At 36.9% G+C, this 17,034-nt stretch overlaps 1 protein-coding gene across 1 annotated transcript in view; it reads left to right on the top strand.

Annotated features, from left to right (window-relative positions):
- CTC1 (conserved telomere maintenance component 1) overlaps positions 1-17,034 on the top strand; it is a 227,368-nt gene that overhangs the window by 106,671 nt on the left and 103,663 nt on the right. Inside the window, exons 9-12 of the mRNA XM_089385741.1 lie at positions 6,231-6,530; positions 6,673-7,230; positions 7,416-8,126; positions 8,304-8,395. Coding sequence (XP_089241867.1) covers positions 6,231-6,530; positions 6,673-7,230; positions 7,416-8,126; positions 8,304-8,395 — 1,661 coding nt within the window. The remainder of the gene's footprint in view (positions 1-6,230; positions 6,531-6,672; positions 7,231-7,415; positions 8,127-8,303; positions 8,396-17,034) is intronic.

Consider the following 17,034-nt stretch of genomic DNA (forward strand, 5'->3'; position numbering starts at 1 on the left):
ATCAATTATGATTCTTGTGTAGTGGGCATATACATGGTGGATGACCATATGGAATTATATGTTGAAATACTGAGCATGCAGGTAGTTTTGCTTGTCATATATCTAGAAACGGGACAATTGAATTGAAATTATACAATGTCCATGAATGACCAAAAGTAGGTCAATGGGACTGAAAAGTACAACCTGCCAAAATGAGCTATTGGGGAGGGAAAAAGTCATCTTACAAGAATACAAAAGAAAATCATAGAGCTAAAATAACAAGTAGAAAACCCTACAAATCATACGGAGTGAACTAAAAAGGCAATCTCAAAGTAGGAAAGGAATAAAAATGAAGAGTTGACGTATATTTTCTTGAGAGCCAGGTAATCGCCCTCGAAGAAGTTGTTTCGTAATGGTCATTGTAGAATGGCGTAGATTGTTGAACCCTGTTAACCTTCAGATTTGCTGGTGCAACTAGAGGGTTAAGAGCCGGCTAGCTTTCATCAAGTTGGTAGTCAGAGACAGCTTTCACAGAGATCATAGACATGGTTTCTAGGGATTGTAGTTCATTTTCAGAGGCAATGGCATTTGAAAGTCATGTTCATCAGTGTTGGGGAAAATTGCTATTTTTTTATCAGTCTTTCTATTTGATAGGAGTATTAATTCAGAGCCTAGAGGTTTTCATGGTAGAAGTGATACACATTTTTGGTATCCTTGTGAGCTAATGATGCCAACAAGCTTTTTTTGGGTGATATGCAAGATGTTGCTATTTTAGCAGTTTGGGTTTCAGGGCTTGTATGATGTTTCTAAATATATATTTGGATTCCTTGCGAAAAATCAAATCCAATGAGCTTGATTTCATTGAGATGCAAGATGCTGTCATTTTTAGCAGTGCCTATTTTTAGGCGTGCTATATTTAGCAGTGATCTCCTAGCAGTTCCCTACATTTTTGTCTTTCGTATTATTAGGCAGGGTTGCTGATTTTAGCAGGTCTATTTTTGGTCGGTGAGGATGTCGTGATCTTGGTTCCAGTGGAAACATTGTTCTCAAGGTTCTGTATGGCACATGGCAGCATCATTTCCTCAGGAAATCTTAGGTGCTTGCTTGGGTAAATTTGGCAATTGGCTAAAAAATTGGTTGGATGTTTCAGTTCCATTTTTGGATGATGACTTGTATTTATTTTCTAAAGGACGGTGCCATCCTTGAAAATATCTTCTGTGATAATTTTGCAAAACCAGAAAATGGGGGAAATTATTATTTTAGAGAGGGTGACTTTCTTGACTTGTTTGCATGAGAAGGATTTTATTTTAAAACGAGTAGTTTATTTTTGAAATATTATTCAAGGATCACCTATTTTGGGTTAAGTCAACATCATATAGAAACGGTAGAGAATTCATGGCTGAATTATTTTTATGGAAGGTTGACACCCTCCTGGATAGCTATCAATGTGGCTGTTAGGTTGTTATTTGTTTTAAAGGAACAGATACAGGGTGTATATTAACAAAAATTGGATTATGGGCCAGATCCCTTACATGATCTTTCTGTTCTCAGACAGTGTAAATATTCACCAGACCATACAAAATTTATACAAGCTCCGGGGCTGCATTTCTTCCCTATTCTAAATATATATCTGCTAATGACTCCACAAAAAGCCCCTAGTATAAGAAGGTATTTACATTGCAACATGTAACTGCAAGATGATTTAAGCAAAAACTAACAGAACCAACTGAAAAATTCCATCAGCAGTGACCAACACTAGGATTGTTGTTCCTCTGTGAGCGACGAGTCTTCTTCTTATCTTGAGAAACACTCGAGCCGATGCCTTCATAAGTGATCTGAGCATTGCCAGCCATAGAATTCTCCAGAACAGCAGCCCGAACATTGAGTGCTATGACTTCCTCATGCAGTTTATTCGCTGAAATTTATAGACTACTCAGAAGCAGGAGAAACTTGGCTTCCATTAGCAGCTGTTAAGACTGGCGCCGTCTCTCATCCATGTCATCTTGATGTTGTCTGGCCACCCGCAGCGCCACAACCAAATCCAAAAATTTATCGAGCAATAGACCAGGGTCACAGCTCTCTGAAAGAGATTGAGGATCCATCATTTCGGGAAGGACCACTGAACCCGTCTCACAATCTCACCAAAAAGCTTCTCCCACACCCCAAGACCAACAAGACAAGAATTCCCATGAAATTTTTGGAGGGCTGCATTATCCGCTATACAGTCGGGACTGAAACATTTCCACGAGCCAAACTGAGGGGATTTTCCCATATCCCACCCAATATTCTTTGTAGGATGATGAATAGACTGGTGAATGCAAGTGCAAGATGACACTATTAACTCCAGCCCACTGCTAGAAGAAAAACCATAGCCGTAGCGAAATCCAACTGCTCCCATGTAATCTGAATTAAATGCATATGCTTCGATGAACAAAGGAGAGGAAAGAATTCAAGACACATAAGGGGGTGTGCGGGATACCTGGAGGTAGATCTTGAATATTGATGCTAGAGAAGATTTACATTCCAGATCCTGATACTGCTTATCCTTGTAAGACGAACCAGGGACCATTCAGTGTGGTGGGCAGATTTCCCATCCCCGTGGCAAAGAGGATTTCCTAATGTATCAAAATTTAAATGCAAAAATATTTGTTTTGGAGCTCTTTTCATGATTAAGGACTGTGGGCAATTTTGAAAATTCCTTGACCTAGCTCTATTCTGCATTGGTCTAACGTGGAGCCTCTTTTTGCCAAAGCACCGGCCATTAAGTTTAGGTGCCTATAAACTGTTAGTTTCTGTATGGATATGGTAGCATCAAACAATTGTTCTAGTCTCAGATGATGCTAAGAGGCTAACAAACATTAGATCTCTAAAAACTAGAAAAGGTTTCACAAGATAAGCTTGGAAACACCTTAATTAAATTAATTTGCCATAATTAAAATATTTCCCAAGTCTAACTTAGGAAAAATTGCATATTAAAGATAATTAATTAAGGATGTTCGTGATTGCTCTAGAGATTTCTATTGATGAAGTCTAATTGATCTTAGTTGTTGATGGAGATTAAATCGTGGCTCAGTGTTGCGGGGGAGCGCCCCCCCTCGATCCCGCTCCCAATCCGCGCTCTAGGCGGGAGTGACTCTGGAGCGGATCGGGAGCGCACTCCCTAAAAAAAATTTCGTTCTCTGCCTTTTCGGGAGCGCGCTCCCTAAAAAAAATTTCGCTCTTTGCCTTTTCGGGAGCGCGCTCCCTAAAAAAAATTTCGCTCTCTGCCTTTTCAAGAGCGTTTAGCCTTTTTTGCAATTTTTTTTTTTTTTTTTTTTTTTTTTTTTTTGGCAGTAATGTTCGAAATGCAATTTTTTTTCAAAGAAACAAATAAGTTTTTAGTGGGGCAGTTTAATGATCAAGCCTATGGCCCTAGTATTGATATGTTATTCATGGTAATGTTAATCTTCATTTTCATCCCTTTACTTAAATTTTTAACATTACCATGAAATGACTCAGGATGTTTGAGAGTGGTTCCGACCTCACTGGATTTCATATGGAGAAAGTAGAATTGTAGGTTTCATTGAAAATCCAGCAGACTTATCAGTTTTTTCAGGATTTCATGATTGGGGGATTGCAATGTTTCCATTGAATTTTGTCATGTATTAGGGTATGGAACTCGTATTTAATCAAGAGCACCAATCCCTCTATGTACCTTGATGTTAGTGACATTGGTTATCGAACTCCTCTATCATGACCCTCCTAAAAATGTACACATCACTCAAATAAAATCTTGACTTGACATGCTATGCTTTTTCTATCTTATGTTAATGCTTAGAGTGTGATATTAATGACAGATCCCTATACAGATATAGAGGTAATGACAAAGATACCTCTAGATATTAATGCTTAGAGGGTGATATTAATGACAAAGATCCTGATTTTCCAACAAGACTAAAAAATTAGACATTTCTCTGTGGCAAGAGGCCCAAGCATAAAAAATAGATAATAGATTTACTTGTTTTTTCTAGTTTCTAGTAGTTTTTATAACTATTGACTCTTTCATATTTATTATGATATTTTTTTAAACAATATATGACAATTTAAGTTTGAAGTTGGCAATTATAACTCATTAGTAATGAATTATGAATATGATGCTTCATGAAAGTTGTTTCATTTCATTTCATTGTATAACATTTCATTTCATGTTAGATATTATTTGTTGTAATGGTTACACTTAGCTTACAAGTACAACTTTGGTGATCAATGATGATAAATGTTATATATTGAATTTTGAAAGCTTGAAACTTTAAGATTGATGAATCATGAGACTCAATATGTTGTATATTACTATGTTACTAACTTGTGGACGTGGGTGATGAAGATTATAACTTCTAGATGATTGTTGTTATATGGTTCAATCTATGTTTTTTTTTTTATGTTTTTATATCTAATTCATTATTCTACATGTTTTTGTTGACATATATGTATCAAAATATATATATTATATAAAAAACTGCTCCGGGATTCGCTCCCAAACCAGGAGCTTCTGAAAATGTCGGTCCCGCACCCGTTTTTGCTCCCGCTCCCCGCTTTTGCTCCCGCTCCCAAGTAACACTGGGTGGCACTGTTTTGATTTTGGTTGTTAAACTCTGGCAAAGTATTTCAGTTAGTTATCTTTTCAGTTTATGTGATTGACTGGTTGCTTTTGCGATATATAATGTAAAAAATTGGAACCTCTACAACTGGTGTGGTTTCCCAAGTTGCAGTCCAGTAGCCTATGAAAAACAGTTATGTCCTTCCTTTTTTGAAAATTAATATAAATTACCTAACCTTAAAAAAAATAGTGAATACAATTAACAAGACTAGAGTTCTACCAATAAAAAAATATTAAAACAAAGGAGTTTTAGGTATCTGGAAGTCCAATCTCGTTTTAAAAATCAAAGTATTTGTGTAGTTAATCCTTAATAACAGATTTTAATGGTAATGGATCACCCACAAAGCAAAGGTCTGTGTAGTTTGTAACAAACTGGAGCAGTTATATCATGCAGATTTGCCAAGTTGCCAAAGCATTTTGAAACTAGATTGCTGCTAAGTTGCCACCGCATAAAATTGTAACCAAACAACTCGCTCATTTGGTCATGTCATCCTTAGGGAAAGTCCACTTGGATTGGTGGGGAATGGTCACTTTCTTCTTCGGAGGAGGTAAAAATATTGTCTGTCTCTTCTTGGCTAAAACAGAAACTTTTCTGTTCAGCTTTTCTCGATTTTCTCCATCATTTCCGCTTTATAGACCAGCGTCTCCTGCTAATTCGCTGAGTGTCTGTTTGTTCAATAAGAACTCTTCTCATAGGAGTTTTAATTTGCCAATATAGGTTGACAGCCTACATATTAAATGTTTGGCGAGATTGAGCTGAAGTGCCAATTTCCAGCATCAACTTATGCAATCATTCATTGAACCACTTCCTCTTCAACCTCTGCAATCGTACTTCCTCTTGAACCTCTACAATCGTTCGTCCAACCACTTCTGGAATTACTTCCACATAACAAGCCATAGCTTGTTGAGCTGCAGTCTGAGCTCAAGTTTGCAAGGAAGATGGGGGATGGGCATATAAACTCTCAGAGGGGACAACTCTGCCCCTTCTTCTGCCTTTGCTCTAGCAGAATTTCTACATCGACTCATAGGAGGGAGGGAGAGTAGATAGGACAAAACAAGAGAACACAAGATCAACGCCTACGGAGGATAAGGGAGCAGAGCACCGAAATAGAGGGAAAAACAACTTCTCGAAGGAAAAATTTCCAAACTTGAGGAAGGAGCAGGGAAGGCTTCCTTGGCTTGAAAATCCTTGTGATACTCTTACATTGGAAAACCTAGTAGAATAGAGGGCATCACTACAATTCAAAAGAAGAGGGGGGAATAGAAGAAGGGCGGGAAGACAAAGCCAGTGACCCAAAGAGGACCAACAGACTGGCATGGGAGCCAACAAACTACAAAGCAGAGTCTGAGACTTGGAATTGATATTGAAAAATCTGATAAATAAAAAATAGCAGACACTAGAATTACCTTGAAACCAAAGTGCCGAGTCTCCTGAAGCCCAAGCCTGGAACTAGCAGTATTGAACCCACAAATCTCCATTTTTAGCCCACTTTTAACCTTATTATTTTCTTGATTTTTATGATTTTTTGGTTTTCTGGACCCTTTCCAATTTTATCCCGATGCCGATATTTGCAACACTGATTTTAACAGATACTTTTGTTTGTTGCATTTTCAGGTGACAGACTTCAGTGTTGTGGTTGAAGGTTTTTGTGGGCTTTTCTGTTCATTAGATACAATGGATTATGTTCAACCACTTTCATGTGCAAGAGTCATTGACGGATTTGTTTCTAAATGCAAGCTTTCTTCGGTAACATATTATGTTCATTTTTACTTGAAGAAGGCAATTAGTTTCAATGTGCCTAGATGGCCTGTAGCTTGTTTAAATAAAACTATTGATATCGAAAGGCAAGAAGTACAAGAGGGACAGATATTCTGGATAATTTTGGTGACACATAAATATGTTATTAAAGGCAAGGTAAGTTCACATTTATTGAAGAAATCTTAGATCCTTGAAGCTTATGTTTTGCCTCTTCTAAATTAGAACTTTTCATTTTGAATGCTTAAGCTTTTATGAAGCATTATGAGTCTGGACTGTTATACATTCTAAATTTTTGCAGGTAGGTGTTGAGAAGTCAGATTGGAATGCACATAGTTCTTTTGCTGAAGCTGTTGTCCTTCCATATAGAATTGTCACAGAAGATAGAAAACCTAGTGGTCATAACAGAAGTCCTGTAAAAGACGAAACTAGGAAAAAACTGGAAGATGACATCTTCACAGATATTAACACAAACTATTCTTTTGAGGAATCCAAATGTTCGAACACATGGGGAAACAGGGTGGATACAAAGAGATTTGATAACACAAATGTGAAGTGCATGTGCAGTATTTCAACTCCAAACAGCTGTGATGGTGATGGGATTCAAGATCACCCCTCAAGTTATTTTCATAAGGAGCAAATGATTTCTGAAAAATACTCGGATAGACTATCAGAAGAAGAACGACAGAAACTTCAGTGTTCTTTGCATTTCAGAAATTTATATACAGAAGATGTTTTGCTTCATGGCAACCTTTTCATGCTAATTAATTGTCTCGAGTCAAAAGAATTATCAGAGGAGAATCCTTGCTTAAAGAAAGTCCTTCTGGAATTTGGTTGTCAAAGTTTGAGCTATTATCAAGTATGTAAGAGGATGCTAACCATTTATATTCTTAATAACCAGTTCAGATTTTCTCATTATTTATCACATGATTTAACGTCCTATTATATGTTGGTCTTTTGTTTAACAGTATTTCTGGTGCTTGTAGAGTATCTTGGCTATATTTATATATACTGAATATCCCTGATGGGTGTTTTTGCAATCAGTTACTGCAGATTGGAGATTGTTATCTGATTCAATGCCAAGCTGAAGATTGCTCTTCGGACTCACTCATGGGTTTTCCTTCTTTGAAGAATAGTAAAATTGTGGTGTCATCTCACAACCCTATTTGGAGTCTCTCAGTTGCTTCTTACCATTGGATAGGAAAACAAATTGGGCATCAAAACCCCATTTTTTCTGCAAATGAGTACAATACACCACCTTTGACATTGCAGTTCTGTGACATGAATGAACCTACTAATATTATTAACTATGGCAAAAAGGGAAGGTTTTCCACTGGTTGGCATGACCAAACTCCATCAGTGAACCTTAGAGATGTTATGCTTTATATTCCGTGTGGGGCAGTTGTTATTATACAAGAGCTTATTGAACATGTCAAAGCTAACATGATCCCTATTATCATGGGTGTATATGATACTTTTGAAAAATGCTTAGCTTGCAGAGTCATGGTAGATGGCCCTCCACAATTTTCAAACGCTATGGTATATGCTAATGGTGGCAAATTTGAAGGTAAATTACCAGAGGGAGAGTTGATATCCTTGCATGGAGAAGTCAAAGATGTCCTTTGTAAAGAACTGAATCCTTTTCTACAGGAAAATAGATTCAGCTACAAATATCTACCTACAGATATCAGTTCAATATTTATTCCAAAAGTAATGTACACTATCCATTTACAAGGTCCACATGGTTCTGAGAAGGTAGGGTCCTCCCTTATATTTCATGTTTCAGGGAAAAATTGGAATACTGCACATTACTGTCTGGCATATGCAATGCATTTTAGTTTTCTATAAATGAGAGAGATTTAGCTTCTTGATATGCAGCTCTGGATCCCATATTTCTGGCATTCATGTTTTTCATTTGGTTGGTGTCTCCAGATCTGTCTTCGTGGAATATTCAACAAATGTGTTTTGCCTCTTGGATTTGGACCAGGAGTGTCTGCATCATTTTATCGTGTGCTTTTGCAAAGGTTTGTGTAGTCATCATCTGTTCTTTCTCAACAGAATGATTTTTGTAGACACTTATATGATTGTATGATTTAGGGTTATATGATATATCCTTTTTCTGAAGAATGATTTAGGGTTATATCTTGTGTTTATTACTGTGTCTTTCCTTACAGTTTAAGGTGCACACGTGCACATATCTTGTTTCTCTTCAAGCCTTTCATTGTGAAGTGATGCATACTTATAATCTCCATACATTTATCTGTACATAATTGTCTTGTTGATTGTTTAACATAATGATAAAACATTTTTCTTTCCAACCCATATACTGTAGAGAAAAGGTATCAAGGAGGTGTTTCCTAGTGCTTTTGCCTTTTTGCCTAGGAAAACACATGAGAACATCTTTCTAGTAAGTGACTTTATGAGTTATTAAAGTCATGTGACTTAAAGTCACTTTATGAGGTACCTTTTTTTTTTTTTTTTTTTTTAACACTAGGACAATCGGTAACTAGTGAGAGTTATCCTGGGCAGGCCCAGGATCAAATCCAACTGGCTGCCACTATAAACCTAGGCTAGGTACTTTAATACTATGTACTTTATATTATTAAAGTCACTTTATGTTTTTAAGTTGACTTTATGTGGAAAAGGTACAAGGTACAAAAACAACATTAAAGTGACTAGGGAGCTCATTAATGAGGGGGGAGACATAAAAAGGGGGTCAATGGGAGATTAGATCTCCACCCTTGATCAAGGAGAGCTGAGATCTAATCTCAGCCCTTGATCATAGGGTTAGGGCTTCTCTCAACATAATGAGACTAAAAAGGGAAAAAAGGCATAGAGAGCTCTCATTCTTCATGTGCATTTATTGGAGAAGAGGAGAGCAAGAGAAGAGGAGAAGGCTGTGAATGCAAAGGTTTGCTGAAGGAGAGGATTACCAACAACAAGGAGAAACACCATCAGAGGGCCGAGTTTCCAAACAAGAGAAGGTTGGCACCAAACCTGTGGTTTTGTATCAACCCTGGCGTGAATTTTGGGGCAGATTTTTAGGAGACAGGCCTGAGTTTTCAGGAAGCTCAGGCCCGAAATTTTGAGGAGTCTTCCTGCACGAATTTTGGGGTGGTTATTCAGGCAGAATCTTCAGCCGAAATAGTTGGTTTGTGGCTCAGGTTCTCACGCCAGAAATTTGCTGCCAGTGATACGCAGACTGAGAGATTCAAGTTTCTTTGGCAGCAAGTTTTGTGGAGCAGTGATTGCTGAGTGTTGGCAAGAGTTTCTAGTGGGCAGAGCTCAATTTTTCAGTGACTGTTTGAGCGTAAATCCTAAGGCAGAAATTTGGCAAGGGCACTGGGCGGAGGTGTGACAGAGGCACTGGGTTCAATGGCAGAGGCACATTCTTCTAGAAGGTTGAGCACAAACTTGAAGGGAGAGATAAGTACCTGAAGTGTATTAATTGCTGTGTAAATATTTCTGTGAGATTAGTAAATAAAATCATCCTTAAGACTGGTTTTCCCCTTGTGGGTTTTTTCAGGGTCAGTCTTTGACCAAAAATCCTAGTGTCTTAAATTCTGTGCATGCTTGTCTTATTTCCTTATCAGATGAAAGTGAAAAGTTAAAAGAGTAGAGGTAGCCTGTTGTGTTTCTTTTGTAATTTATACTTAAAGTTTATATATCAGCTTATGTGGGCTGTGGGCGTTAAACTTGATGCATGAAATCAACTAAGACTGGGGTGGTCTATAGACCTTAAAATTTCTACATTGTATCAAAGCTGCCAGTGAACTTCAGCTGATAAATAATGAATTGTAATGACCCATCTCGAATTACGTGCATAAGGAGAATATTAGCATGCATATGATAGTTACATATGCATGCGTTGCATGCATTGCACTACTATGCATACTAATTGAATACCTAACTCACAGGAAAATTTTAGATTTATATTTATGAGTAAATGAATAAAGAAATATTCATAAAATTATGATTATAAACAAATATTATAAATTCATACTTATAATTAAATTAATAAATAAATTGTATTTACAAACAAATATTATAAATTCACAATTACAATTAAATTAATAAAGAAATACAAATAAGTTATATTTATAAACAAATACTATAATTGTTCAAACTTCTAAATATGTAATAAACTTAGCCTTACGAATAAACTTCATATGTCAAAGAGAAGGCTTTGCTGTCAAACATCAATGCAGGTGGCGGATGCCTAGTTGGACTTCGACTAAACCATATCACCTTATCCCATCATTGGTTGAACTTGGGATAAGGTGGCCACAGTTTGGAGGCAGAAGGAGATTTTATAGAAGATGGTAGGAGAATACTTGAAGGGGGGAGGAAAGATTTTGAATCCGGGACAGGAGAGCATGAAAAGGGAAACTTTTTTGTGAAACAAAAGGGAATGAAACAAAGGAAGAGCCACAGTGAAAGATGGAATTCTGAGGGTGGAATTAACTGAGAAATCGAGATTTGAGCACTATTCTTGGGGTTTTGGGCACGGGGGGCCAGAAGACCTCAATTCCAAAGTCTTCTGGATGTGGGAACCAGATAGTTTGATCCCAAATAGGATGGGAGGCATTGTTGGTTTGGTAGCAAGAGCAGATCGGGAGCAACGTTAGCCCAAAATCAACTTCAAACGAGATATCCAGGTATTTCTCCACAATTAAAATTGGCAAATTTATGTTAAATTTGTTTGTCATGTTGTTGGTAAAATGTGTGCTTTACATTTTGGTATCATAGCGTGGGTTCGAACTCTTTCAGACCTCATAGGCCCTACTCAATGAGTTTTAATTCAGTTAACTGTGATGAAATTTAATCCATTTATTCATGAAATTGCCGTGGTTGGACATAGTTATGTAGTTACAGTGACCTTTTCGTGGTTTCTGCCCAGTATTATTTGAGTTCATTATTATATTGCCCATAAGTTTAACTTAAAACAGTTATGGCCTTCAGATTGGGTTTCGCCTTTTACTTTAGTAAGACTGCTCTAATAAAAAAATATCTGGGCTAGCGGTGAGTGCCAGTACCACCCTTTGTTTTATTTTTAAAAGCCGCCGGTTACAGATTATTTTGCAAGGTCAGTAAAATCGATTTTTCGTTTTTTTTTTTATTCAATCATAGGTTTGATATTTGATGTGAGGCATCGCATATATATTTTTTCCTTATGACTTCAAGTATGGAACCCAGTTATGGGAAAAACATAAATGGGGAACCACACCCTCAAGAACATTGTCGAGTTTGTTTTCAGATAATGTTATTGCCGTGATGATGAATAACTATATGACAACTTTACCGTCAATTTGGTGACGAAATGGCTTTTGAATCTTGACCAATCTTTTTTCTTTTTTATTTTATTTTAATAGTATGGGTTTAATACAGGGGCACCACGAGCTCCGCTAATTTGGCGACCGTACCTACCACCCTCTGGTCTTGAGTTTGACTCCCTTTCCAGCTATTACATTGTAACAAGTGGTTTTACTAAAAGGAGCGAAGCGGAGTGGGCCATCTCACTATAGTTGACTGAACAAATGTATTGTTTTTTTAAAATATATATATATATATATATATATATATATATATATATATATATATATTTAAAATTATTATTTGTCTTTTCAAAAAATGAGTGGATTAATTTTGGCTGGTTTTGTAGTGGTTCAAGAGTAGATTTGGTCCCGTTTGTCCAATTCTTCTTCCGACAATAATTATAGCGATAGGTCAAGGTTTTTCTTATGTCATCATGTGGCTTTACCTTCACAAAGGGACCTGCAAAATCTTGCAACTTCCAAGTTAACCAAAAATCTTTTGAAAATCTCATTGTTTGGTGATTCAATCCACTGTCTACCGATTCGAACAGACCAATGTGAATGTGAGCTTGCTGGTGATAGTCAGTAAGTAGTTATAATAAAAATGGACCGACCAAGTAAGGGTTGGCCTCAACTTCATTTCGTTGAAGACTTTGATGGGATGTTGGTTGGGACACAATAAGCAGTATTCAATTTCACCAAATAGTAGGTTGAAATGCATAGCGAAATAGCAACAAGAGTGGATATAATCATTGACAGAATATTTATATTTTCGTTGGAAACACTGTACCGTACTACTGATATTATGTTAGTTTAAGTAAATAAGTATTTTAAATAATAAGCAGAAATTATGAGATTAAGTCATTTGGGTTAATTTTGTTGTGGATACTATGGGACATCATTTGATATTGGAATATGTTTAAAGGTTGTTAAAATTATAATCTATTCCAATAATTTCATGAATAAAATATTTGGAACTCTATAGCTATGCTGATTCCAGCTTGGCGACATGGTCAAGATACAAGGCATTGTTTTATTATTTTAAATAACCGTGAAGTGAATAGAATTGAATTCTATTCATTTTGTTATATAGGATAGAGTTATCACTCTAGAGTTTTAGTAAACGTCCACGTCACTTATTATTCCTTAAAGTATGAATAAAATAAATGAATGTTTCTTATCCATTTGGATTATGGCAACTTACGAACTATCACTGAACAAAATGTTGTCTAGTAGATTGCCCAGAGAGTTGAGTACCCTCTTGATTCCCTTGACCATTATTTCATGAATGACCTGTGTTAGTAAATTACATCACTGACACAGCCTATTCTTAGTTCATTATTAAACACCAAGTCTGTAACTTGGTATCCGTCAATATATTAAGAAAATATTTAGTCTGTAAGAATATATTTGAGAATGTAACTTTTACATGAAATATAGTCAATTTACATTATTTTTTACTGTGTTTCTTGTTACATAAAGATTATTAAATGACTTTTATTGAAGGAAAACCAAAGTGGTCAAGTTTTAGTATTTTTCTTTTAACATAATCTTATTAGACTACTTAAGAAATTAATTGTGTCATGTTACCCACCACCTGTGGGTAGTATCCATAGGAGAAAATTTTCTACTAGATGGTCCTCAATTGGTAGCCAACAACCCCTTGCAACCACCAAATAGATTGATGTGCCACTATCTCTGCCAGTGTTGAAAATATCGGTATCAACAAAATATCGAGGAGGGTCCAGAAAATATCTTATTGGCAATATCGGCGAAAATATCGGCAAATATTGACAAACATAAAAAATGCATAATATATTCATTTTTTTTCTTCAGATTTTTAAACATATAAAGCAATAACAACATGAAATAAACACATTGGCACATAAATATGAAGAAAGAACTGATATATATGATGTCAAATAGAAATGATACATGAAAGGCAATACCAAAACCTACTGATCCCTGATAATTGTCCGTTCGAGGATTCAAATGTGGAGAACCAATACAAAATAACATCACATATATAAAAGTATCTCATCATCATGAGTTATATGCAACATAACAAATAAAACTAGAAGTTATCTATCTAAAATCACTGCCCTCTCCCCCTTTTACGGGAAAACATGATGGGTTGTTTGCCAGGCCTGCCCCTAGTAGTAGAAGGCCCTGACCCTCCCTCTGCAACTAATGTCAATTAATGAGTGCTAGGTATGGGGCTGTGCTCTCCTATATCTATAGCAGATGGTGTTGATGCTGATGCTCCCACAGTGTCCTCCTGCTCCTGCTCCTCCTCTTCTTGCTGTTGCTCCTCCGCGTCCTCCTCCTCTTGCTGCTGTTGGGTCCCTATAATACTAGTGATTACCCCATTACTATTGTAGTTATACCCCTTATTTATATTGTTGTGCCCCTATTACCCCCATATTGTTATTTCTGTGTCCCATAGAATCCCTCTATTGTTATTTTTCTGGCTTTATATTATTATTGTTAGGTCGGCTGGATTATATTGTGACTCCCTAGACTTCTATATATAGAAAGGACGTTTTGTCATTTGTATCATCCAAGAATTGTTCATTTATGTAATGTAAAGGAGGTTGCCCCCTCGAAGAGGCTGAATTCTAAGGCGTTGATCTATCTTTTCTATCTTTTCTTGAGCTGGTTTCATAACATTTGGTATCAGAGCTTTGGATTCTAGGGTTTCGCTGTTCCAAACAGGTCATCGTGGCATTTTCGCTATAACTTTTTTTCTGTGACGTTTCAGAAGTCGCAAAAAAAACCCATTTGAGAAGAAATCGCGCTGAACCTTGGGTCCGAATTTCAGAGCTTTTCGCGCGATATTTGCGGAGATATGATCTGAGGAAGTTGGTCTTTTTGCAGACTCCTGAATTACATTCAAAACAGGTGACCTGGGGAAAATCGTCATAACTTTCTCTCTGGGGATCGGATTGAAATTTCGTAAGAAGGTACAAAAAGAGGACGGACTGTAGTTTCTTGTGTGTGTGTTTCAGATTCAAAGGTTGAAACAGTGACTCGTGGCACGTCGTACAAGTTCGCTCTACTGAACCAGTCTAAAAACAGGTCACTGTGAGAGATTTCACATAACTCTTCCTTGGAGAATCCAATTTGGCTCAGACTTGTGGCATTGGAAAGAGGACGCAGAAGGCTACTACAGGTAGCAATTTCAGAATTGGATGATCCGAAATTACAGAGATACATCAGATTCAATATCAGGCTTCTATAAAGTGAAAAAAGGTGTGTAGTTTTTTTTTTTAAATTTTTGTGTAAGCTTGGTTTAACGAAATTCAAAGGGCATAGTAAATCATTATTATCGTTAACTGATGCCCCGAGGAAAGAAAATGCAAACACCTAGTAAGGAACCTAAAAGCTCTAGCATGACCCATGAAGAAGAGGAATAAATGCTACATGATATATCAAAATTACAAGAACAAGTGCAACAAATGTCACGCTCACAAAAGCTAACAGAAGCCAAGATAAGTGGCGTGGAATCTAAGATAAATGGCGTGGAATCTAAGATAAAGGGCATGGAAGCTAAGATGGATGATTCGAAGACAGATTTGAAGAGAGACATGGCAGATTTGAAGATAGATATGAAGACAGACATGGAAGAATTGAAGAAGTTGCTACAAGAAAGGGTCACTAATGGTGAAAAGGTAGTAAAGGAAACTCATGATGAGAACAAAAGAAATGTTAATCATGATTCCATAGACGCTAATGTTGGATCGAAGAATCACCATATTCCAAAAATCGATATGAGGAAGTTTGATGGCAAGGATCCCGCCACATGGATATTACAGATGGAGCAATTCTTCGATCTCAATAATGTGCAAAACGCACAAAAGGTACGTATGGCAACTGTATATTTGGAACCAAATCAGTTTGTATGGTATCAATGGCTTTGCTCTCGTAAACAATTTATCACTTGGGCAATTTTTACGGAAGAATTGATAGCACATTATGAAGATACAAAAAGCAACACTTTTTTTAGCTAATTGATAAGTCTCAAACAAAAGGGTTCAGTAATGGAGCACATTGAGGAGTTCCAAAAATTGAACATAAGGTTAAAAGATATTCCAGAGGAGCATAGGATTGATGTGTTCATAGGGTCTTTAAAGGATAATATCCAACATGATGTTCGCCTTTGGGAACCTGATTCATTAGAGAAGGCATTTAGGTTAGCAAGAAAAATGGAAAGCAAAATTATGGCAACCAGAAAGCATACCACTCACAACTATAAAGACGGAAGTGTTGTTGCCCCTAGTCTTCCACAACCTATAAGGTTGACACCACAACAATTGGAAGAAAAAAGAGCAAAAGGGCTTTGTTACAGTTGTGATAGCAAATACACTAAAGGTCATAAGTGTGCTGAGAAGAAATTATTCTACATAGATTGTGAAGAGGAAGAAGAAAAGGAGCAAGAAAGGTCAAAAGAAGAAGATATACTTCAGGAACAAAGCTTAGATGAAGAACAAATAAATCCGACCATATCTTGTAATGCATTGGCGGGAATTACCACTCCTCAAACCATCAAGATAGAAGGACAAATCAAGAAGAAAAAGGTAATAGTGTTGATTGATTCAGGAAGCACCCACAATTTTATTCATTGTAGGGTAGCAAAAGAATTGAATTGCTTCCTATATCCAGCACCAGAGTGTCAAGTGATGATTGCAAATGGAGGAACAATAAATTGCTTTGGAAAGTGCCATAATATCAAGCTATCCATGGGAGAATATGTATTGACTAGCCCAATGCTTTCCATTCCAATGGGAGGTGCGGATGTTGTACTAGGAGTCCAATGGCTACAATCCTTGGGTACAATAGCTTTTAATTTTCAAGAACTTTTCATCAAATTTTCTACGGAAGGAAAGGAAGTTGAATTAAGGGGTATTACAGGGAAACCAGGAAAGATAATCAACTCTCATGGTATGACAAAGCTTCTAAAAAAGGAGCAAAGAGGTGTAATTGCACAATTATGCTCGCTAGATGTTTCCACATTGGAATCATCTATTTCTCCAGATCTCCAAAAAGTCTTGGACAATCATTCCAAGGTATTTGAGACTCCCAAGGGTCTCCCACCTATGCGTGATCATGATCATGCTATTCATCTGATTCCAGGAAGTGTTCCTCCAAACATCAGGCCGTACAGATATCCCTATGTCCAAAAAAGTGAAATTGAACGTATGGTTGCAGAAATGCTAGAGGCTGGTATAATTCAACCGAGTCAAAGTTCTTTCTCAGCTCCAGTAGTATTGGTGCACCAGAAGGATGGATCATGGCGCATGTGTCCGGATTATAGGGAGCTCAACAAGCTCACTATTAAAGATAAGTTC

This window comes from Pinus tabuliformis, chromosome Q, assembly GCF_031772625.1.
Source record: "Pinus tabuliformis cultivar Carrire ecotype Pingquan chromosome Q, CPIR1, whole genome shotgun sequence".
NCBI classification, from domain to species: domain Eukaryota; kingdom Viridiplantae; phylum Streptophyta; class Pinopsida; order Pinales; family Pinaceae; genus Pinus; species Pinus tabuliformis.